A 21,457-nucleotide genomic window follows, 5' to 3' on the forward strand; every position below is an offset into this window, starting at 1 on the left:
TCCAACTCATTTGCTACCATTTCCAATCTAATGTCAATGTTTTTGGTTTGCATTTTTTCCCCCTTGGCAGTTTTGACATTTTTCTCCCAAATGTTCACCATGTTTTTTTGTCTGTTTGTGAGTCTAAAGGCAGGAAGTGATGTGCTACTTGTTGCCGAGGCGTCTTTTAAAGGCAGTTGCAAGATTTTCCCCTGCTTCTCCTGAGACGGTTGGGTTTTGTGTGCCAAATGGCGTCCAATCTTGGCATCAGTTTGACAAGGGCTGCACAAAGGAAGAAGGGAACAAGCCTCGCTGCTCCGGCTTCTCCTCGACGTAGCCGTGCTGCCGAGTAAGTACACGCACACATTACAAATGCTCATTAGTTGTCTTCAAATACACACATTTCAATATGCTGCACTTAGTCCCCTGTAAATGTCCCAATGTTTGTCCCCAAGCCGTACAGATACTACCCCAATACATTTTTGCCCATGTTCCCTTTCTGTGTCCCAAGGGCTACATTTCCCTATAGCACAGGTGTCAAAGTAGCGGTCCGGGGGCCATATCTGGCCCGCCGCATCATTTTGTGCGGCCCGGGAAAGTAAATCGACTTTCTGTTTAAGAATCAAATTAAAATGAAGTGTATAGATGTATATTAAATTTCCTGATTTGCCCCCTTTTAAATCAATAATTGTAATTTTTTAATCATTTTTCCTGTGTTTTTAGTTCAAAAATTAAAAATTATATTTAAAATAAGCTAAAATAAACATTATTAGATCTATAAAGAAGAAAATAGTCAGGGCTTTTATTCCAGTTCTTTTAATCAATTTATTTAAGAAAAAAATGTAAATATATAAAATGGTCCGGCCACTGTGAAATCAAGTTGATGTTAAAGCAACCCGCGAACCAAGTCTAACACCCTTGCCTATAGTATGTAATGCCCCAATACTGTTATCTAAATTGAACTCAATACCAACCTGACCTAAAACTGCTTAGTAAGAAATACTTTCCATTTCCCACATGTCCGTTTTTCAGAATATCTTGTTTATTTTCCTTTGCTCCCCCTCAGGTGCCCCCGTGTCGGACTTGCACACGACTCACCCACCAGTCGGGGTCGTCCCGCCCCAGGACCACCAGGACTTGACCCTCGCCGAAGCTCAGCTCGTCGTGGTGGTCGGCGTCGCAGTCGTAAAGCGCCCGGACTCGACGGGTTCCCCCCCGAGGCTGGCGGAAACCACACCCACGAGGTGAGTGTCCCGGATTCGAACCCGAGCCAGATAGTGCTACTCACCAGTGACCGGCGCGGGAGCGGCCGGGGTACGGGACCTCGGCCGGCGCTCTCGAAGCTCTGCGAGCGGCGGTTGGTGGATGGGCCGTCGGGGGAGGTCCTTCTGGCGCGATGGCGACGGGCGCTGCTCGCGTCGCTATCTGCTCGCCGGTACGCTGAGAAGAAGGAGAGGTGTTGGGGTTTTCCTTGTTCGGGTGATGGCGGACGGGCAGTACCTCTGTCTGAACGCCGGTTCAGTGAGCCGAGAGGAGGCGGACTGGACAAACGGGATTGGTCGTCAACGTGAGTAAGCATCTTCCAGAACATGTTTGTTTTTTAAATTGTATTTATTTATGTATACTCCTACTTTTTAAAGGATGAGTCAGCGTCAACGCAGATCCTCCCGTGATTGGTCGCCATCCCATAATCTACACGCGAGAGGACAGAAAGCTTTCAAAGGTAAGTCGACCTCGAGGTGTATTTTTCAGTCATTTCAACACTGTCCTCCATTATATTTTCCATGTCTCCCTCCCTCCCTCCTCTAGCACACTTGAATCAAATGATCAAATCATCAGCCAGCTGTTCAGCAGCTGACTGATCATTTGATCATTTGATTCAGGTGTGTTGGTGGAGGGAGGGAGGGAGGGAGACATGGAAATGCGGGACAGGACGTTTGGTCGCCGGTCTTTTGGTGACAGAGAGTTTACTGTTGAAAGCTACTCTCAAAATTATATTCATGACAGAGTGTAATATTTAAGAGAGAGTTTAATATCTAAGTACTGTTTGATAACTAAGTACTGTTGAAACCAGCTCTCAAAATTATATTCATGAGAGAGTTAAATATCTAAGTACTATTGAAAACAGTAGATAAATATCAGCTGTTTTCAACAGTACTAAGATATTAAACTCTTCTCTCATGAATATAATTTTCAGAGCTTGTTTCAACAGTACTTAGATGTTAAATAATACTTAGATATTAAATATTCTCTTAAATATTACACTCTCTGTCATGAATATAATTTTGAGAGTAGGTTTCAACAGTAAACTCTCTGTCACCAAAAGACCGGCTGCCTAACGTCCAAGCAGGACTGGAGTTGGACAACATTAATGTAGAATAAATTCACATAATGAACTCTACTTACCGTGGTCATTAGACTCAGAACAGCTCCTTTTGTGTCGGGTGCTAACTGGTGGGTTCTGTTTCCTGTTTCCCGTCAGAGGGTTGAAGACTTCCTCTTGGTGGTCCTCGCCCAGCGCCCGAGCAGGAGGGACGTCGGGTGCCTTGGCCCTGGGCGGCGGCGCGGGCGAAGAGGGGGGCGGCGGAGGCGGTGGAGGACTCTGAGGCTGGGCGGTCGGCCGGACGCGGATCTCCGCGGCCAGCCGTCGGCCCACGCTCAGCAACCCGCCGCCTCCGCTGCCGGGCGCCGAGGAGATGGAGGACGTCAGTGAGGAGTGGAAAGGCCGCGAGGGGAAGGAAAAGGACGAGGACGAACGCTCCTTCTTGGCTGGGCCGTTCTGCTGGGACAGTGGGGGGGAAAGGGTTTTGGACTGGAGCTGCTGGATCGGCGAACCCGTGCAACTGCTCACCTTGTCCGCCGTATCCTCGTCGCTGTCAAAGGCGGTAGTGTCGTCGCGGCGGAGGCGCCATTCGTAGTCCACGTGCACGTGATGGTCGAATTGGTTGGACTGGGCCTGCTGCAGCTATGGGTCAATAGGGTAAGGAAATTGTTTCAATATTAACAGCATCATTGGAATAAATACATTGAAGGAGGAAATATCTGTAAGTGATGCTATGTGGCATTATGGATATATAATAAAAGAAATGTAAAAAAATCATTTGGGGTGAATTTTGGTTATTTTCCTCACTAACACCCTTTTATAAGCAATTTCAATTAAATTGAAACTGCCTATAAAAAGAGTGGGGGGGGGGGGGGGGGGGTTGAAAGAAACTTACCAGCGCCTCGCAGTGGCTGTGCTTGAGACTGCGGCTCACATCCAACGCCGTCTCTCCTAACTCGTTCTCTGGAATGAGTCAAAGTGACGTCGAGGACGCCATTTTGTGTCTGGCCAACTCACCAATGTGCGTGTCGGCTCTGGCCCTCAGCAGAAGTTTGACGCAGTCGCTCTTGTTGTGGAGACAACTGTAGTGAAGCGCCGTGTTGCCGCACGTCGTCTGCACGTCCACGTTGGAGCTGAACCACCACCACAAGTTCTTTCCGTCAATGACATGTCAATCCGGCGTCTCGTCTCGCCTACCCACCAGTTCTGAGCCAAGAAGTCCAAGATGTGCAGTGACGTCCTGTCGGCCAATAGGACGGCTAGGTGGAGCGCCGTCTCCCCTTTCTCCTGTTGCCGCGGACAACAGAAAGAAGAATTAGATGAGCTGAAATGTTGAGGAGTAGTTTGTTCTGACTTTTTTTTTACCTGGATGTGTGTATGCAGGGGCTGTCCCAGTTGCGTTCGCTGGGCGTGGAGTCGCAACAGGCTGTAGATGTCGCCGTTCTTGGTAGCCTCGTGCAGGACCCGCAGGGCGGCGGCCGGCTCGGGGCCCGGCCGCACGAAGCGTCCGTCTCGGTACTTGCGGGCGATGAACTCCTTGCGCTCCGCCCTGCGTCAGAGTCAAGAACATAGACATGGACGCCAGGTTAAAGGACGTTTGTGTCCATGGTGACTGATACTCACATTTGGCTGCGTTGAGACGGCTTGTCCGAAGGACTGGGAAGGTTGGCCTCCAGGATCTCGTTGAAGCCGCCATTGCCCACGGTACGTGCCAACTGTCAATCAAAATCAAGATATGAGGACGCCGGATTTGGCAAAAAGGAAAGGCCACTTTTTTTTTTTTTTACCAGAAGGTCGGAGGTTCCAAGGCTGTCCAAGCTGAGTGAGCGGATCCTGGAGACGTGGACGCCCAGCTCGCGGTGCACGCCGGAGCACTCGATGCAGGTGAGGATGCCCAGGTTGGTGGACACCCAGCCGGGGTCTGCAAAACAAGGAAAAGATTTTTATACAAAATGTACAAAATACAAAAAAACTACGTAATCAAAAGTTCCTTTCAATTGTTGTCTTGTCCAAAAATATTGGATATTACACAATATTTGAGTTGAATTGGAGCAAAATACTATAAAGTCATGACAACATATCTTTTTTAAAAAACATTCTAATCACAAATATCTTTAAAAATAGAATGATTATATATTCAATATTTTTACTTTAAAAATTGTCACTAAATTGTTTAAAATATATTTTTTTACTAACCAGGAGCACCACAGTCGCAGCAACGGTTGTTCCCAGGCATGCGTCGGATGTCTTGGGCGATAGCTCGCGTCAGATTGTCCACGCCGCCGCCGCCGCCACCGACGACTCCGGCGCCACCGCCTTGACCTTTCCGGCCGCCACCGCCGCTCAACGCCGCCGTCAGCGCTTCCTCTTTGCTGTTGCTAAGCACCGAGATCCAGCTACCGAAAGAAAAACAAAGACAGAGATCATCCACGTTGGTCAAGTCATTGGCTGGGTTCCCGGGCGGCCATGTTGGTGGTGGCAAGTTTCAACAAAATAGTGAGTACTTTATTGACTTACGCCATACACTCGCTTTCGTCTTCAGCCAGGAAGTGATACGTGCGGTTATCTGGTGGACAAATAAAAAAAAAAATCACATTTTCATCAATTGAAATGCATTCAATATTCTAATTTGTGCAAATTTTAGAGGAAATGTGTCGTAATAATCAATTCAAATTGAATTAAAAAAAATGAAATCAAGTCAGTCAAGCAGAAAGAAAATATGTCAATATCACTTAAATAAAACAAGAAATTTAAAAAGTCTAATAAATATATAGTGAAGTATAAAGTACAAATAAAGTTTTGAGAAATAAATGCTGGCATATATTTGTCGTGAGAAATTGTAAAATTCAGCTATTTTAAGGCCATTTTAAATCTGCGGCTTATACTCAGAGGCGACTTATATGCGAGAAAATATGGTAAAACTGGAAATATGTTTAAAAAAAAATGAAATAGATATACAAAAGTATACATAAAAGTAGTACATGTAATAAAATGGAAAGTGTCCTTACGAGAAATGAGATCGAAGCACTTCTTGTCCTCCACGCTTGGTTTAACTTGGCAGGTGAGCAGATTGAGTCTGGTGGGAGTTTTATTGGCCTGCCCAAAAAAAAAAAAAAAAAAAATCAGCCAAGATTCACTTGAGGCTTTCTAACCGAGTGGGCGCCGACTTACCGTGGCGTGCGCGATGGTCAGGTAGCACTTGTGAACCCAACATTTGCGTTTTTGCCACATTTTTCTCAACCTAAAACGACAAGTATGGTTAGGATCGCCATTTCCACCGTCCAAACCATCCGTCAACTTTACCCGTCACTCTTCTTGTAAAGAAATCCGCTCTTTTCCGTCCCGTATTGTTTGTCTCCCAGCAGCTGATGCATGCTGTACGCCGCCTTTGGGGAAGTATCCTTTAAAAAAACACACAGAGACACATTAAAACCCGCAAAAAAACTATAAAAAACATGTTTTTACCTCGTTTTCGTGCACGGCGGGCCTGAGTTGATCTCGGAGCGAGACCAGTTGACGTTTTTCTTCCTCCTGCTGCTGCTTCACCTAAAAATCATCCCAAATTCCATAAAGTAAGACCAAATAAAATATCCTACTAATATACAGTTTTTGGGGATTTATTATTATTTTTTAAATTCATGTTAATACCAAAAAAATAAAAAATGAAAATGTCCAGTCGATTAAAAGTTACAAATCCTTGACTAAAAATTCAAACAAAATATGAATTCAGCTATAGATAAATTCAATTCAAATACGAAAAATAATGTACAGAATGAAAAAAAAAATTGTAATGAATCAAAAAAAATTGAAAATAAATCTCGTCAAAACATGAAATAATGGCAAATGAATAAATAATAAAATCATACAGAACAAATTTGAAAGGAAATGAAGAAAAAAAACTACAAAATCAAATGCAAATGACAACAAACTCGAAAATCATGCAAAAAATCAAAATGTCCAATGGAAATGACAGGTAGTTGGCCCCGCCCCCTGCTCCTACAGATGCCAGGACGCCATTGAGCTCGTCCACGTATTGCTTGAGCTTGAGCGTGCTGGCCACACACTCCTGCAAGAAACTGCGTGGGAGGGCGAGCAAACCAAAAAATAGTGTCAATGTCTGTCCCCCCCGTCCATCCAACATGGCCACCGCCATCCGACTAACTTACTTATTATGGCAGTCAAAGTGTTTGATGAGGTTTCGCAGCAGCTCCACTCCTCTCTTGCTCTTGATCTCGTTGACCTTGATCAGATACTGAACAGCCAAAAGGTCACAAGTTGATTTTTTCTTGTTTTTGTTTTCCCTCTTTCTTAAGTCTGACCTCACACATGGCGAGTTGGAAGGCCCGCCTCTCCTTCTCCAGTTCCTCGGCGATCTCGCCGCCGCTGACCTCGCTCCTCACCATCCCGTACTGTCGTGCCAGCTCGCGCTTCTCCTTCTCCACCTGCTTGCTGCGTGTGCACCCCCGCAAAAAATACAAAAAATGTCATGGTACATACCATTACTAATACTTCAAGAAAAAAGCCTTACTATATTGTCATTTTTTGAAGAAAAATGCCTTACTATGTCGTTTTTTTTGAAGAAAAATGCCTTACTATACTATGTCGTTTTTTTGAAGAAAAATGCCTTACTATACTATGTCGTTTTTTGAAGAAAAATGCCTTACTATACTATGTCATTTTTTTGAAGAAAAATGCCTTACTATACTATGTCGTTTTTTGAAGAAAAATGCCTTACTATACTATGTCATTTTTTTTGAAGAAAAATGCCTTACTATACTATGTCGTTTTTTGAAGAAAAATGCCTTACTATACTATGTCGTTTTTTGAAGAAAAATGCCTTACTATACCATGTCATTTTTTGAAGAAAAATGCCTTACTATACTATGTCGTTTTTTGAAGAAAAATGCCTTACTATGCCTTACTATGTCGTTTTTTGAAGAAAAATGCCTTACTATACTGTCGATTTTTGAAGAAAAATGCCTTACTATACTGTCGTTTTTTTGAAGAAAAATGCCTTACTATACTATGTCGTTTTTTTGAAGAATAAAGCCTTACTATACTATGTCGTTTTTTTTGAAGAATAAAGCCTTAATATACTATGTCGTTTTTTGAAGAAAAATGCCTTACTATACTATGTCGTTTTTTGAAGAAAAATGCCTTACTATACTATGTCGTTTTTTGAAGAAAAATGCCTTACTATACTATGTCGTTTTTTGAAGAAAAATGCCTTACTATACTATGTCGTTTTTTGAAGAAAAATGCCTTACTATACTATGTCATTTTTTTGAAGAAAAATGCCTTACTATACTATGTCGTTTTTTGAAGAAAAATGCCTTACTATACTATGTCGTTTTTTTGAAGAAAAATGCCTTAATATACTATGTCGTTTTTTGAAGAAAAATGCCTTACTATACTATGTCACTTTTTGAAGAAAAATGCCTTACTATACTATGTCGTTTTTTGAAGAAAAATGCCTTACTATACTATGTCGTTTTTTGAAGAAAAATGCCTTACTATACTATGTCATTTTTTTGAAGAAAAATGCCTTACTATACTATGTCGTTTTTTGAAGAAAAATGCCTTACTATACTATGTCAATTTTTTTACTATAAATGCCTTACTATACTATGTCGTTTTTTTTGAAGAATAAAGCCTTACTATACTATGTCGTTTTTTTGAAGAATAAAGCCTTACTATACTATGTCGTTTTTTTTAAAGAATAAAGCCTTATATAGTAAGGCTTTATTCTTTAAAAAAAACGACATAGTATAGTAAGGCTTTATTCTTCAAAAAAACGACATAGTATAGTAAGGCTTTATTCTTCAAAAAAAACGACATAGTATAGTAAGGCATGTCGTTTTTTGAAGAAAAATGCCTTACTATACTATGTCGTTTTTTGAAGAAAAATGCCTTACTATACTATGTCGTTTTTTGAAGAAAAATGCCTTACTATACTATGTCGTTTTTTGAAGAAAAATGCCTTACTATACTATGTCGTTTTTTTGAAGAATAAAGCCTTACTATACTATGTCGTTTTTTTTGAAGAATAAAGCCTTACTATACTATGTCGTTTTTTGAAGAAAAATGCCTTACTATACTATGTCGTTTTTTTGATGAAAAATGCCTTACTATACTATGTCGTTTTTTGAAGAAAAATGCCTTACTATACTATGTCGTTTTTTGAAGAAAAATGCCTTACTATACTATGTCGTTTTTTGAAGAAAAATGCCTTACTATACTATGTCGTTTTTTTGAAGAATAAAGCCTTACTATACTATGTCGTTTTTTTTTGAAGAATAAAGCCTTACTATACTATGTCGTTTTTTGAAGAAAAATGCCTTACTATACTATGTCGTTTTTTTTGAAGAATAAAGCCTTACAATACTATGTCGTTTTTTTTTGAAGAATAAAGCCTTACTATACTATGTCGTTTTTTGAAGAAAAATGCCTTACTATACTATGTCGTTTTTTGAAGAAAAATGCCTTACTATACTATGTCGTTTTTTTTGAAGAATAAAGCCTTACTATACTATGTCGTTTTTTTGAAGAATAAAGCCTTACTATACTATGTCGTTTTTTTTAAAGAATAAAGCCTTACTATACTATGTCGTTTTTTGAAGAAAAATGCCTTACTATACTATGTCGTTTTTTGAAGAAAAATGCCTTACTATACTATGTCGTTTTTTTGAAGAATAAAGCCTTACTATACTATGTCGTTTTTTTTTGAAGAATAAAGCCTTACTATACTATGTCGTTTTTTGAAGAAAAATGCCTTACTATACTATGTCGTTTTTTTTGAAGAATAAAGCCTTACAATACTATGTCGTTTTTTTTTGAAGAATAAAGCCTTACTATACTGTGTCGTTTTTTGAAGAAAAATGCCTTACTATACTATGTCGTTTTTTAAAGAAAAATGCCTTACTATACTATGTCGTTTTTTGAAGAAAAATGCCTTACTATACTATGTCATTTTTTGAAGAAAAATGCCTTACTATACTATGTCGTTTTTTTGAAGAATAAAGCCTTACTATACTATGTCGTTTTTTTTGAAGAATAAAGCCTTACTATACTATGTCGTTTTTTGAAGAAAAATGCCTTACTATACTATGTCGTTTTTTGAAGAAAAATGCCTTACTATACTATGTCGTTTTTTTTGAAGAATAAAGCCTTACTATACTATGTCGTTTTTTTTGAAGAATAAAGCCTTACAATACTATGTCGTTTTTTTTTGAAGAATAAAGCCTTACTATACTGTGTCGTTTTTTGAAGAAAAATGCCTTACTATACTATGTCGTTTTTTTGAAGAATAAAGCCTTACTATACTATGTCGTTTTTTTTAAAGAATAAAGCCTTACTATACTATGTCGTTTTTTGAAGAAAAATGCCTTACTATACTATGTCGTTTTTTGAAGAAAAATGCCTTACTTTACTATGTCGTTTTTTGAAGAAAAATGCCTTACTATACTATGTCGTTTTTTGAAGAAAAATGCCTTACTATACTATGTCGTTTTTTTTAAGAATAAAGCCTTACTATACTATGTCGTTTTTTGAAGAATAAACCCTTACTATACTATGTCGTTTTTTTGAAGAATAAAGCCTTACTATACTATGTCGTTTTTTTTGAAGAATAAAGCCTTACTATACTATGTCGTTTTTTTTAAAGAATAAAGCCTTACTATACTATGTCGTTTTTTGAAGAAAAATGCCTTACTATACTATGTCGTTTTTTTTGAAGAATAAAGCCTTACAATACTATGTCGTTTTTTTTTGAAGAATAAAGCCTTACTATACTATGTCGTTTTTTGAAGAAAAATGCCTTACTATACTATGTCGTTTTTTTTGAAGAAAAATGCCTTACTATACTATGTCGTTTTTTGAAGAAAAATGCCTTACTATACTATGTCGTTTTTTGAAGAAAAATGCCTTACTATACTATGTCGTTTTTTTGAAGAATAAAGCCTTACTATACTATGTCGTTTTTTTTGAAGAATAAAGCCTTACTATACTATGTCGTTTTTTGAAGAAAAATGCCTTACTATACTATGTCGTTTTTTGAAGAAAAATGCCTTACTATACTATGTCGTTTTTTTTGAAGAATAAAGCCTTACTATACTATGTCGTTTTTTTGAAGAATAAAGCCTTACTATACTATGTCGTTTTTTTAAAGAATAAAGCCTTACTATACTATGTCGTTTTTTGAAGAAAAATGCCTTACTATACTATGTCGTTTTTTGAAGAAAAATGCCTTACTATACTATGTCGTTTTTTTGAAGAATAAAGCCTTACTATACTATGTCGTTTTTTTTTGAAGAATAAAGCCTTACTATATATACTATGTCGTTTTTTGAAGAAAAATGCCTTACTATACTATGTCGTTTTTTTGAAGAATAAAGCCTTACAATACTATGTCGTTTTTTGAAGAAAAATGCCTTACTATACTATGTCGTTTTTTTGAAGAATAAAGCCTTACAATACTATGTCGTTTTTTTTTAAGAATAAAGCCTTACTATACTGTGTCGTTTTTTGAAGAAAAATGCCTTACTATACTATGTCGTTTTTTGAAGAAAAATGCCTTACTATACTATGTCGTTTTTTGAAGAAAAATGCCTTACTATACTATGTCGTTTTTTTTGAAGAATAAAGCCTTACTATACTATGTCGTTTTTTTGAAGAATAAAGCCTTACTATACTATGTCGTTTTTTTTAAAGAATAAAGCCTTACTATACTATGTCGTTTTTTGAAGAAAAATGCCTTACTATACTATGTCGTTTTTTTGAAGAAAAATGCCTTACTATACTATGTCGTTTTTTTGAAGAAAAATGCCTTACTATACTATGTCGTTTTTTGAAGAAAAATGGCTTACTATAGTATGTCGTTTTTTTGAAGAATAAAGCCTTACTATACTATGTCGTTTTTTTGAAGAATAAAGCCTTACTATACTATGTCGTTTTTTTTTGAAGAATAAAGCCTTACTATACTATGTCGTTTTTTGAAGAAAAATGCCTTACTATACTATGTCGTTTTTTGAAGAATAAAGCCTTACTATACTATGTCGTTTTTTTGAAGAAAAATGCCTTACTATACTATGTCGTTTTTTTGAAGAAAAATGCCTAACTATACTATGTCGTTTTTTGAAGAAAAATGCCTTACTATACTATGTCGTTTTTTGAAGAAAAATGCCTTACTGTACTATGTCGTTTTTGGAAGAATAAAGCCTTACTATACTATGTCGTTTTTTTTGAAGAATAAAGCCTTACTATACTGTCGTTTTTTGAAGAAAAATGCCTTACTATACTATGTCGTTTTTTGAAGAATAAAGCCTTACTATACTATGTCGTTTTTTTGAAGAATAAAGCCTTACTATACTATGTCGTTTTTTTGAAGAAAACTGCCTTACTATACTATGTCGTTTTTTTGAAGAATAAAGCCTTACTATACTGTCGTTTTTTGAAGAAAAATGCCTTACTATACTATGTCGTTTTTTGAAGAAAAATGCCTTACTATACTATGTCGTTTTTTGAAGAAAAATGCCTTACTATACTATGTCGTTTTTTTGAAGAAAAATGCCTTACTAAACTATGTCGATGTTTGAAGAAAAATGCCTTACTATACTATGTCGTTTTTTTGAAGAATAAAGCCTTACTATACTATGTCGTTTTTTTGAAGAATAAAGCCTTACTATACTATGTCGTTTTTTGAAGGAAAATGCCTTACTATATTATGTCGTTTTTGGAAGAATAAAGCCTTACTATACTATGTCGTTTTTGGAAGAATAAAGCCTTACTATACTATGCCGTTTTTTTACGGAATAAAGCCTTACTATACTATGTTGTTTTTGGAAGAAAAAATCCTTACTACTAGTACGAGAGAGTAAAAAAGTGGTAAAAAAGTGGACTTACAATCGGCTTTCGTAGTCTCGCCAGGCTCGATCGAAAGGCTTCTTCAGATCCTACGCCCAAAAACACCCCAAAAATGGCATAACGTTGGCAGAAGTGCGCCCCCTCTGGGTGAACAATTTACTGAGCTGGCTTCCTCACCCCCTTGACTTCACGGAGGTCTCCTTTTACCAACGAGTCCAGGAAAAAGTTGATGTTGTGGAGCATGCTCTTCAACTACACAAACACACAAAAACAAACAAAAAAGTCACTCGACTAGAAACAGAACCTCCAGAAAAAAAACGATGTAAAAAAAGACAAAGTGTATATTTTCTCTCTTAGTGTCCAACTCAGTTAAAAACAAAAATATGGTTGACTCACCAGGTTGTTGATGGGCGAGACCAGCTCCTTGGAGAAGTCGGCCATTCGGCAGAAGGCGGAGCCCACCTCCGCCTCGCCGTTAGAGTGGCAGTTGACGGACAGCTTCTCCATGGACAGGATGTACTGCTCCAGGTGGGACACGTGCTCTGACGGACAGGCGCTTCCGTTTAGTCCAGGCTCCGCCTCTCCTCACCTATGCCGACCTACCTTGTCCCGATGTGTACTTGGCTTTGGCAGCTTTTTTCATCTTCTGCAGCAACGAACGGTCGCTGTCCAGAGCCTAAAAAGACAAAAAAAAATCAATATTCTTTCATATATATATATTTTTTTTCAAATAACTTGTCCAGGACAAAATACGCTTGCAAATAAATTGTCTAAATATTTAGTTAAATATTTAGTGAACTGATGTGAAAAATAATCCAGAACTAGAAATATACAGTATTGTACTGTATATGAATTTTTTAACAGTTATAGACCGTCAATATTCCAATAGTATTCAGTTTTTAAAGAAAAAAAGTTTTTTTAATATAGATTTTGGGAAAAGAAACAATTATTATTCTCTGACTTTTGGTCTACTATCTTTTGTTGCATTTCCAGAAATAAAACAAGTCGTGCATGGCATTTCATTCAGTGGGCCAGACAACATGATTCGGAGGGCCAGATTTGGCCCCCGAGCCACCAGTTGGACACCATACACAGCCTCCGAAAACAATAGTAGATTACGTCATAGTTTTCTAATATGTCATCCCACAGCTACGGGAGAGTACAACGCAATTGATAGTAGCGGAGGTGGTTTGGGTCGGAGCAAGAACGGGCCACTCCGGCATTTCAGCCCGGCGACGAGCGACTATGTACCGGCTAGCGAGCGAACCGAGCGGGGGCGTGCATACTGACTGACTGACTGATTGACTGACTGACCTCCTCCAGCAGGTGCACTGTGTTCCGGCATCCGTTCATCTTGGAGGAGAAGGAAGACGTAGTCGGCGAGCTCCAGTCCTCCAGAACCTCGTCCACAAACTCGGAGATCGACACACACTGTTCCGGCATGGCTTCGGTTTTCCACCCCGGGGATGGAGCGACAAGACCCGGGGAGTGAAACGTGGAGGAGGCGGGGAAGGGTGAAGCCGCTTCAAAGCTCGGCCCGCATTATCCAATTAATTCAACTTTTTGGTGATTGTGAACTGAAGAGCTGTGAAATGAGATTTTCATTTAAAAACAAACAAACAAACAAATGAACTAACAAAAAAAACGGTTTTGCTGGTGGAACCGGCTGACAAAGAGCGGAGCAGCCCAAGCTGGCGAACCGACGTCTGACACGCCTGAACCGCCTCGTAAAACGCCGAACCGGTCGTCGGCAGCTCGTTTCGACGGTGGTGGTGTTGAAGCGGTACGAGATGACGACTGAACTCACCGGGACTTTCGGTCATCTCATTGTGTTTTGTTTGTAATTCTTTGTCTTTCGTGTGCTTTCAGAGGTTTTTTTTCCACGAGGTGTTCAGATGCTGCTTCACACCAGCCGCATGTGGACGCGCATGCGCACTCGAATCAGAGCAACCTGTCTGCCTGCAACCAGAGGTGCCGTGAACGCAACACTAGTTAATCAAATAATGGTAGAAATGTTTAGGAACCATGCATAGTAAGGCTTTTTTTGTTTAAAAAATAAATACAAAATAAACACGTGGAGTAAGGCAATTTTGTTATTAAAAATGAGCATCTATAGTAAGGCCTTTTCCCTACCAAAAACAACCATGTATAGTAAGTTTTTTTTTTTAAAGACCACATATAGTAAGGCTTGTTCTCTATTAAAAAAACGAGCATGTATAATAAGAATTATTTCCTCCTAAAAAAGAAGACCCCAGGTCTGCACCGGAGTGGAATCCAAGAGTAGGAAGTAGGAAAAGGCAAGGGAAGTGCTGATGCACAACTTAAGCTTTTAATGGAAAAAATAACTGTACAAATGATAGAAACTGGGGGAAAATTTTACAAAAAGACAAAGTTACCTGGGGAGACGCACATAAACAAATAGGCAAACATATAATAAACAATAATCCCAGCAGATGTAGAAAACACTGGGGACAAATACACAGGTTGATTGACAAGACAATTAAGTAAGGCGTTTTTTTGTATTGAATCGACATAGTAAAGAAAGGCTTTTTTTGTAATAAAACGACATTGTATAGTACTAACCCTAACCCTAACCATTTTGTATTTAAACACACCCTAACCCTATCCCAAACCCTAACCATTTTGTATTTAAACACACCCTAACCCTAACCCACACCCTAACCATTTTGTATTTAAACACCCTAACTCTAACCATTCTGTATTTAAACACAACCTAACCCTTTATCCGCTGAGGAGGAGGGCGGTGATTTGTTGCGGCACCGTGTAAACCAGCATCCCCAGGAAGAGCGACAAAAGAGCCAGGAGGACCAAACTCACGATGAACTTCTTGAACCTCTTCCAGATGAGGAAGACAAAGGTCTTCATGGGGTTGACGAACCACGTGAAGCTGGTGGTGGGCCGGCTGTTGGCGAATACCACACAAAAATGTTATACATACGCGTGATGGCGGCGGCGGCGGGTGGGCGACAAGGTGACCGACTTTGGTTTCTCCAGAGCTTCGGGTTCTTTTCGGCCCCGCCCCACTGGCGTGTCGTCGGCTTGCTCCAGAGACAGTAAATGAAGCTCCGCCTCCACTTTGCCCTAAACGATCAAATGGAAAAAAGACAATTGTTAACGACAGAGACAAAAATAAAACCTTGTGCCGAATGATAAGAAATGATGAAAATATGAATTTAAAAAAATATATTAAAAAGAAGAAATAATGAACAAAACATGTATTCAGATTAAAGCAATGTGTAAACATGTCGAAATGATCCAATTCATCCCCTAAAAAAATGGAGGCCATTGCATTTTAGGCTTAAATTGAATTTGAATTTTTTGTGTGTTTGTTTTTAAGATAACTGAAGAACGAATAAAGGGATTATGATTAAACTCTGGAATATGAAACGGAAAAACTCAATAGGTCAAAAGGTCGAAGGGCCATGTTGAATTTGGTTGCGTTCATTTGGTTTGCAAATGTTAACTTTTGGGAAAATAGCTAATTCACTCAAAACATCAATAAAAAATAATTGTTTGATTTTTTTTTCTTCAAACTAAAATTAAAAAAATCAACTTTTATAACCTTTGGGTTACACACATTTCAGTATTTGGAATAAAACTGTCTTCATATTATAAAAAAAAAAATTAAATATCCTATTTGAATTTTAACAAAAATATACTTTTTTAAAGCCTTATACGTTTCCATTTTGGTTTGACGACTATTACTATAATAATGAACAGACTATAATTACCAAATGTGAGTTTTTTAAAGACTTTCAATAGAAAAAATGCAGCCTATGCATCAAATTAAGCTAAAAAAAAAAAGCAAAAAACGGCCACCATGAGCAGATGGACGTTTCCGGCATTGTCGGTGAACTGGACGTCCTCCTGCTTCAAGCGAGACCACTTGTCTTTGCCTTTGGGCTTGCTCCCCGTCTTCTTCTTCTTCTTCTTTTTGTCCTTGTTTTGGGCGGCCTCGCGTTCATAGTCTCTTGCCGTTTTGAGTCGTGTGAGGGGCCACCAGCCCTTCAACTTTTTGGAGCGAAAGATGGACGCCCGCGGTCCTGCACGCTCCTTGGCCATCTGCACCGTGCACTGGTCCGCCGACTTGGCGCCGCGGACCATGTCGCTCAGACGCAGCTCGATGGAACCTCGAGACGGGGTTTGCAAAAACAGTAAAAAAGTGAACTTGGCCCATGGATGGACTATTATTTAGAATGTCCAAGATTTAAACTTGTCCCCCAAAGAAAAGTCCATATTTTGGGCCATAAACTTACCAAGGAAGTCGTTAGCCGAGACGCGGTCGTAGTCCCAAATCTGCAGCGTGAGGACGGCCGGCTGACGAAATTCCGACTCTTCCAGCGAGAAAAACGACTCTTTGCGCTTGTACACCACTTCTTTCTAAAAAAAAATGGATTAGTTTTGGATTTTTGATGAAAATTATCATCCATCTGAGATATACTGTATGAATGAAATATGTTATGGCGTTGTTACGTTGATTTTTCGGGCATTTGTCGTCTTTTTATGCGCATATAAGCCGTATTCTTGATTCAGTGATCAAATGCGAATAAATACAGTCAGCCCAACATTGATTTCAACCATTTTTGAAGCCCCAAAGGACTTTTTTGGTGCCAAAATGGCCGAGTTGGATCAATCCTAGAGTTCCTAGAGTGCCTTGATTTCAACCAATAAGTTTTAAGTTATACCTCTGTGGGTAAGTAGTCAAAGCGGAAGACGAATCTCCAGTTGAAATTTCCTTCTCCGGTAAGTGAGTTGAAGTGGACGTCCGTCTCCTGTTTGTCGCCTTCCATGCCACGAATCCAGCTGCAAAAAAAAGAAGAAGAAAAACAAAGATGGTGGATCGAACCACCGAGAGTCGACTCGGGTGTGATGCCGACCCTTTTACGTAGATATCAGACGACGGGTCGCCAGTGAAGGGGTTGACGTCCTCCAGGAAGACGTCGTCTGTGTTCCAGATGATGACGCGCAGTTCGTGCCTGTGATTCAACAATGAATCAATTAAATTGAGTCATTTGTTCATAAAAAAGATTCATGTTTGCCGCTTTGACAATTCATATTGTAATGGTTTGTTTTGAAAGTGTTGTTGTTTTGGGAGTAGACACTGCCTTCTGTTGGCAACAGTTAATATAACTCACCTAAAACTCTAAGGCACGTGTGTCAAAGTGGCGGCCCGGGGGTCAAATCTGGCCCGCTGCATCGTTTTGTGCGGCCCGGAAAGTAAATGAGTGAGACTTTATGTTTTTTTGCATTTGGAATTTAGTTTGGAAGGAATATTTAGCATTTTTTTTCATTCAAAAATATGTCTTTGAATGGGAAAAATGCATTAGCATTTAAGCTAGCAGACTTTTGCTATGCAAGTTAGCTTTGATTTAGCATTTGATTGACTACATTTAAACTACAGTTGTTTTAAGTATTGAATGGTGTGTTGGTTTTTGTATTAAAGGTTTACATAAATTAATAAAAATTACTCTTCTAATTTATTTATGTATTTCATTTTTAGTGCTCTTGTGATTTGGATGGGAAGAAAAAGTTTGGAAATTTGGACTCACTGAACGGGCAATCTGGGTTTGATGTCCACGGGGGGCGGGGCCGGGACGTCCGTGGGGAAGATGTCCACCCACATGTGGAGGTAGCCCTGCGAGAAGGAGCGAGCCAGGGCAGCCCGGTGACGGTCACTGGGATAGGTCGCCCGGAGGCACCTACCTGCGGGAGCCCGAGTTTGTCCTGGTTGACCAGCGGGCGGATTTCCACGTGCTCGGGGACGAGCGGCATGGCCCCGGGGAGGAACTCGTTCATGTCGCCCCAACGGCGCAGGACGCTGACAGCGGCGTGCTCTTCCGCCTCCTCCGCTTCCTCCTCTGAACGTTTGCTCTTCTTCCAAAGTTCTGGAGAGAGAGAGAGAGCACCGCCATTAAAAACTCTTAATTTTTGCTTACCAAGTAGATTATTTTAGGAAGGAAAAAAAAAAGTTCCCTACTTTGTTATTTGGAAATGTTAGTTGTATTTTGCCATATTTTTTTGTGCTCGGACGTTTGGTCACCGGTCTTTTGGTCGCCGGACTTTTGGTCACCGGTCAAATGGTGACAGAGAGTTTACTGTTGAAACCAGCTCTCAAAATTATATTCATGAGAGAGAGTTTCATATCTAAGAAACAGAGTTTAATATCTAACAGAAATAGTTTAATATCTAAGTACTGTTTAATATCTAACAGAAATAGTTTAATATCTAAGTACTGTTTAATATCTAAGTACTGTTTAATATCTAAGTACTTTTGAACGGTGACCAAAAGACTGGCGACCAAACGTCCGGTCACATATTTTTTAGACTATAAGGCGTATAAATAGCAGTACCTAAAGAATGGACCATAAAAGGGAAAATAGTGATAAATAGTAGTCAAGTTTTTTTATCGTGATCAATGTCCATACCTTCTGGGACGGCGTCCGGTGGAATCTTGAAGATCTTGTTGAGGACTTTAACCTCGGTCATTCGATATTCGGGTGGCGGGACGCCATTGGTCTTGCAGAGCTCGGATAGGATGACGGAGGGCTTTTTGGTGTCCCGCCATGCGTTGTAACCCGTCCTGCGGGCAAACAAAATGACCACTTTTATGCAAATCCACTTTTCAAAAGAGTGATTAAATAGAAATAGAAAATGACTGACGCGTCGTAGTAGAGGGCCAATCCGCAAGTGGCTCGATGACGGCTATAAAATCGGTTCTCCAAGTCCACTCGGGTTTCGCCAATGACGTCATCGGCCCCCACCAGGTCGTGATCCATCACCCTGAGCACAACTTCTGTCTCCAGGGGGAACGACACCGTCAGTTCAAAGACCCTGCAAAAAAATGAAAAAGCAATTCTTGTTTTTAAGCAAGATTTCGGGCCCTGGGGTCACATTGACTTTAAAAATTTGACAGATGGGCCGCTGGGTCAGCACAAGATACGATACACATAAAAAAGTGCATCTGTTAACAGTACATATGAAACAACAAAGGATTAAAGTATTAACATACTCATCACTCATCATTAAAGTCAAAAGTATAAAGTACAAAGTCAAGTCAAAAGGAATGTATTAAGAAATATTAAAATGTCATTTAATAATGTTAAAATACGCACTCTCCGAAAACAGGGTTGAGTTGTTTGGGTACATAACGATCTTTGGTATCTTGATACTGGGTGCCGATTCGGACCACCAGGTATGGATCGGATTTGCCGTTGGGGTCGCTGGGAGCCAGATTGGTCGCCTGCCAGACCACAGAAGAAGAAATTTGACAAAAAAAACATTGGATTACAGCCGAAATGGGTCGGTTTTACACAAAAAACGTAATTATTATTTTTTTCTTCCCCATACAAAGTTTGCTATATGGCATACACAATTTGAAAAGATTAAAAAACGTATAAAATACGGGAAAAATGTATACATTGACATTGTATGCTACTTGTTTTGTTTTTGTTTGAATATTATCAATAAACTGGTGTCTACCTTGACCACATAAATCCGAACCAGCAATTTGAGCGGCGAGTTTTGCGGGATTCCTTTGGTGATCTGGCACTTGAAGTCGTCTTCATCGTCCGAATCCACCGGGTAGACCAGGAAGGAACCCTGAGGAGAAAAAAAAATGGTGATGTTAAAAAGGCTAGCTAGGAAGATTAGGGGACGGATGAGAGGGAGAACCTTGTATTTTCCCATCAGACGCTCTTCTTCTTCTTCCTCGGCGTCCTCGCTGATGGCCTGGCCTTTGTACAGCGGGAAGATCTTTAGCCAGTCTTGAAATTGATGGAATTCCGACTCCAAGTCGCCCGCGTACAACTAAACGGCAGAAAAGCAGAAAAAAATCAATGTCTTCACTTGTAGCATGAGAACAAAATGACTGTTTTATATCAAAATGGTTGATATTCTGTCCAAATGATAAACATTATTTGTTGATACTTTCATTTCTATTTCAGGAAAAGGATGATTTTTTTCGATATTTTCTGAGCAAGCGCAAATAGTGTAATAAAATCAAATAAAAATGGCCGACTTCCGACCTATTTTTGGTGAAATCTTGGCTGACTTTTACCTAACTTTCTCAGCAGCACATTCAGTGTAAAATTGGTCATTCAAACTAAAAAAAAAAATGGCCGATGTCCTGTTCCATTTACTCTTAGAGGACTTTTTTGGGACATCTTTTTGTGATGGCCTTGATTTCCTAATTTAATTTTGGCTCGTTTTTTAAAATTAATTTTTTCCGTCAAGGCGGCGCTTCAGAGTGCCAAATTCTTGTTTCATTTCAAAATGGCTGACATCCTCTTCCTTTGTGCATCTGGTTCTGTTCTTGAAATTCTGACCTTGAGGGTGGCGATCTTCTTCCGCTTTGGAGTTTCCACTTGCACCACCACATCCATCGCGGCGTCGTTTTCATCTTCAATGACGATTTTCCCTCGCCCTCATACAGAAAATAATAGATTTAACAATCAAATCTATTTAGTTATATTAGTTTAGCATCGTTGGAGAGCCCACTTGTGGTGACCCGATCTCTTTCCTCTTCCTTCTTCTTCCTCTCCAGTTCTTCGGCCGCCTGAAAACAAGAAAAATGAGCCTATCTGTACATGAATTGCATCATTTGTATGGATGGGTTGGGATATTAAAAAGGTATAAACCTGTTTTTCCAGCTCTTCCAGGGAAGCGTAGTACTTGGACCACCAGTCCAGTTCTTCGTTTTCTGGCACATCTTCCTCCAGTTCCTCTTCGTCGTTGAGAAGTTTCTTGAAAGGTGCCTGCATACAAAAAAAGCTATGAAAAACAAATCATAATAATAATGGGCAAAACGTACAGTGATGAACTTGATAGCAGTTTTAGGGATCAATGATTCGTCGATTGACAGGTTGCCCAGTTTGATCTTTCTCACTGATTTCAGGACAGTGGTCCGAGAAAAAGCCACAAAGTTATTCCATCCTGGAGACATATGCAAAAGAAAGTCATTAAAGTATCATAACATAGTTAGAACACCCTCATTGTGGCCTTTCATTTGAAAATTTTATTGCATATGTTTTACCTGTTGTAGAAACATACTTAATTGCTGATTTAACAATCAGGTGACGAAATATTCAGAAGATTTTGTCAAATATGTGACGCCCCGATAGTGGCCTTTTATTTGAGGTATTACTTGATACACTTTGTCACATGGAAATTAATTGTTGACAAACCTGCGGCCCGTGGGCAAACTCTGGCCCGTAATTGGAAGGCAGTTATTTTCATAAGGTGACGATGTGGATTAACCAACACCCTAGCTCTATG

At 39.5% G+C, this 21,457-nt stretch overlaps 2 protein-coding genes and 1 long non-coding RNA gene across 3 annotated transcripts in view; 1 reads left to right on the forward strand and 2 right to left on the reverse strand.

The window, feature by feature from the left end:
- Positions 1 to 13,937, reverse strand: unm_sa1614 (un-named sa1614). Its single transcript, XM_077725882.1, has 27 exons — positions 13,478 to 13,937; positions 12,767 to 12,839; positions 12,560 to 12,705; positions 12,341 to 12,415; positions 12,203 to 12,252; positions 6,622 to 6,751; positions 6,469 to 6,554; positions 6,303 to 6,378; positions 5,768 to 5,848; positions 5,606 to 5,703; positions 5,474 to 5,543; positions 5,311 to 5,398; positions 4,820 to 4,868; positions 4,499 to 4,698; positions 4,090 to 4,223; positions 3,926 to 4,017; positions 3,668 to 3,851; positions 3,504 to 3,589; positions 3,320 to 3,435; positions 3,198 to 3,265; positions 2,831 to 2,944; positions 2,386 to 2,758; positions 1,611 to 1,671; positions 1,480 to 1,520; positions 1,268 to 1,419; positions 1,078 to 1,200; positions 1 to 321 (listed from the first exon to the last, which is right to left on the reverse strand). The coding sequence occupies exons 1-27, from the start codon at positions 13,604 to 13,606 to the stop codon at positions 247 to 249; spliced, it is 2,970 nt and encodes a 989-aa protein (XP_077582008.1). The 5' UTR covers positions 13,607 to 13,937; the 3' UTR covers positions 1 to 246.
- LOC144202837 (uncharacterized) lies at positions 13,349 to 15,335 on the forward strand. Its single transcript, XR_013327566.1, has 3 exons — positions 13,349 to 13,946; positions 14,033 to 14,134; positions 15,027 to 15,335. It is a non-coding gene; the product is annotated as an uncharacterized LOC144202837 (long non-coding RNA).
- Positions 14,903 to 21,457, reverse strand: part of fer1l4 (fer-1 like family member 4) — a 15,736-nt gene continuing 9,181 nt past the window's right edge. Inside the window, exons 33-49 of the mRNA XM_077725879.1 lie at positions 20,994 to 21,115; positions 20,821 to 20,937; positions 20,681 to 20,738; positions 20,509 to 20,606; positions 19,856 to 19,990; positions 19,664 to 19,783; positions 19,297 to 19,424; positions 18,845 to 19,015; positions 18,610 to 18,764; positions 17,888 to 18,069; positions 17,734 to 17,819; positions 17,062 to 17,160; positions 16,870 to 16,987; positions 16,441 to 16,564; positions 16,004 to 16,314; positions 15,165 to 15,265; positions 14,903 to 15,086 (exon numbers count right to left, since the gene is read on the reverse strand). Of these exons, the coding sequence (XP_077582005.1) occupies positions 14,906 to 15,086; positions 15,165 to 15,265; positions 16,004 to 16,314; positions 16,441 to 16,564; positions 16,870 to 16,987; positions 17,062 to 17,160; positions 17,734 to 17,819; positions 17,888 to 18,069; positions 18,610 to 18,764; positions 18,845 to 19,015; positions 19,297 to 19,424; positions 19,664 to 19,783; positions 19,856 to 19,990; positions 20,509 to 20,606; positions 20,681 to 20,738; positions 20,821 to 20,937; positions 20,994 to 21,115 (2,306 nt within the window). The 3' untranslated portion in view covers positions 14,903 to 14,905. The remainder of the gene's footprint in view (positions 15,087 to 15,164; positions 15,266 to 16,003; positions 16,315 to 16,440; positions 16,565 to 16,869; positions 16,988 to 17,061; positions 17,161 to 17,733; positions 17,820 to 17,887; positions 18,070 to 18,609; positions 18,765 to 18,844; positions 19,016 to 19,296; positions 19,425 to 19,663; positions 19,784 to 19,855; positions 19,991 to 20,508; positions 20,607 to 20,680; positions 20,739 to 20,820; positions 20,938 to 20,993; positions 21,116 to 21,457) is intronic.

This window comes from Stigmatopora nigra, chromosome 10 (genome assembly GCF_051989575.1).
Source record: "Stigmatopora nigra isolate UIUO_SnigA chromosome 10, RoL_Snig_1.1, whole genome shotgun sequence".
In the NCBI taxonomy this organism is placed as follows: domain Eukaryota; kingdom Metazoa; phylum Chordata; class Actinopteri; order Syngnathiformes; family Syngnathidae; genus Stigmatopora; species Stigmatopora nigra.

Excerpts from the sequence above, each read along its gene's own strand:
- unm_sa1614 (XM_077725882.1), bottom strand. The coding sequence starts at position 13,606 with ATGCCGGAACAGTGTGTGTCGATCTCCGAGTTTGTGGACGAGGTTCTG. Across the intron at positions 12,706-12,766 it reads CAAGTACACATCGGGACAAG|AGCACGTGTCCCACCTGGAG; the intron begins GTAGGTCGGCAT and ends CCTGTCCGTCAG. Across the intron at positions 5,704-5,767 it reads CCGCCGTGCACGAAAACGAG|GATACTTCCCCAAAGGCGGC; the intron begins GTAAAAACATGT and ends GTTTTTTTAAAG.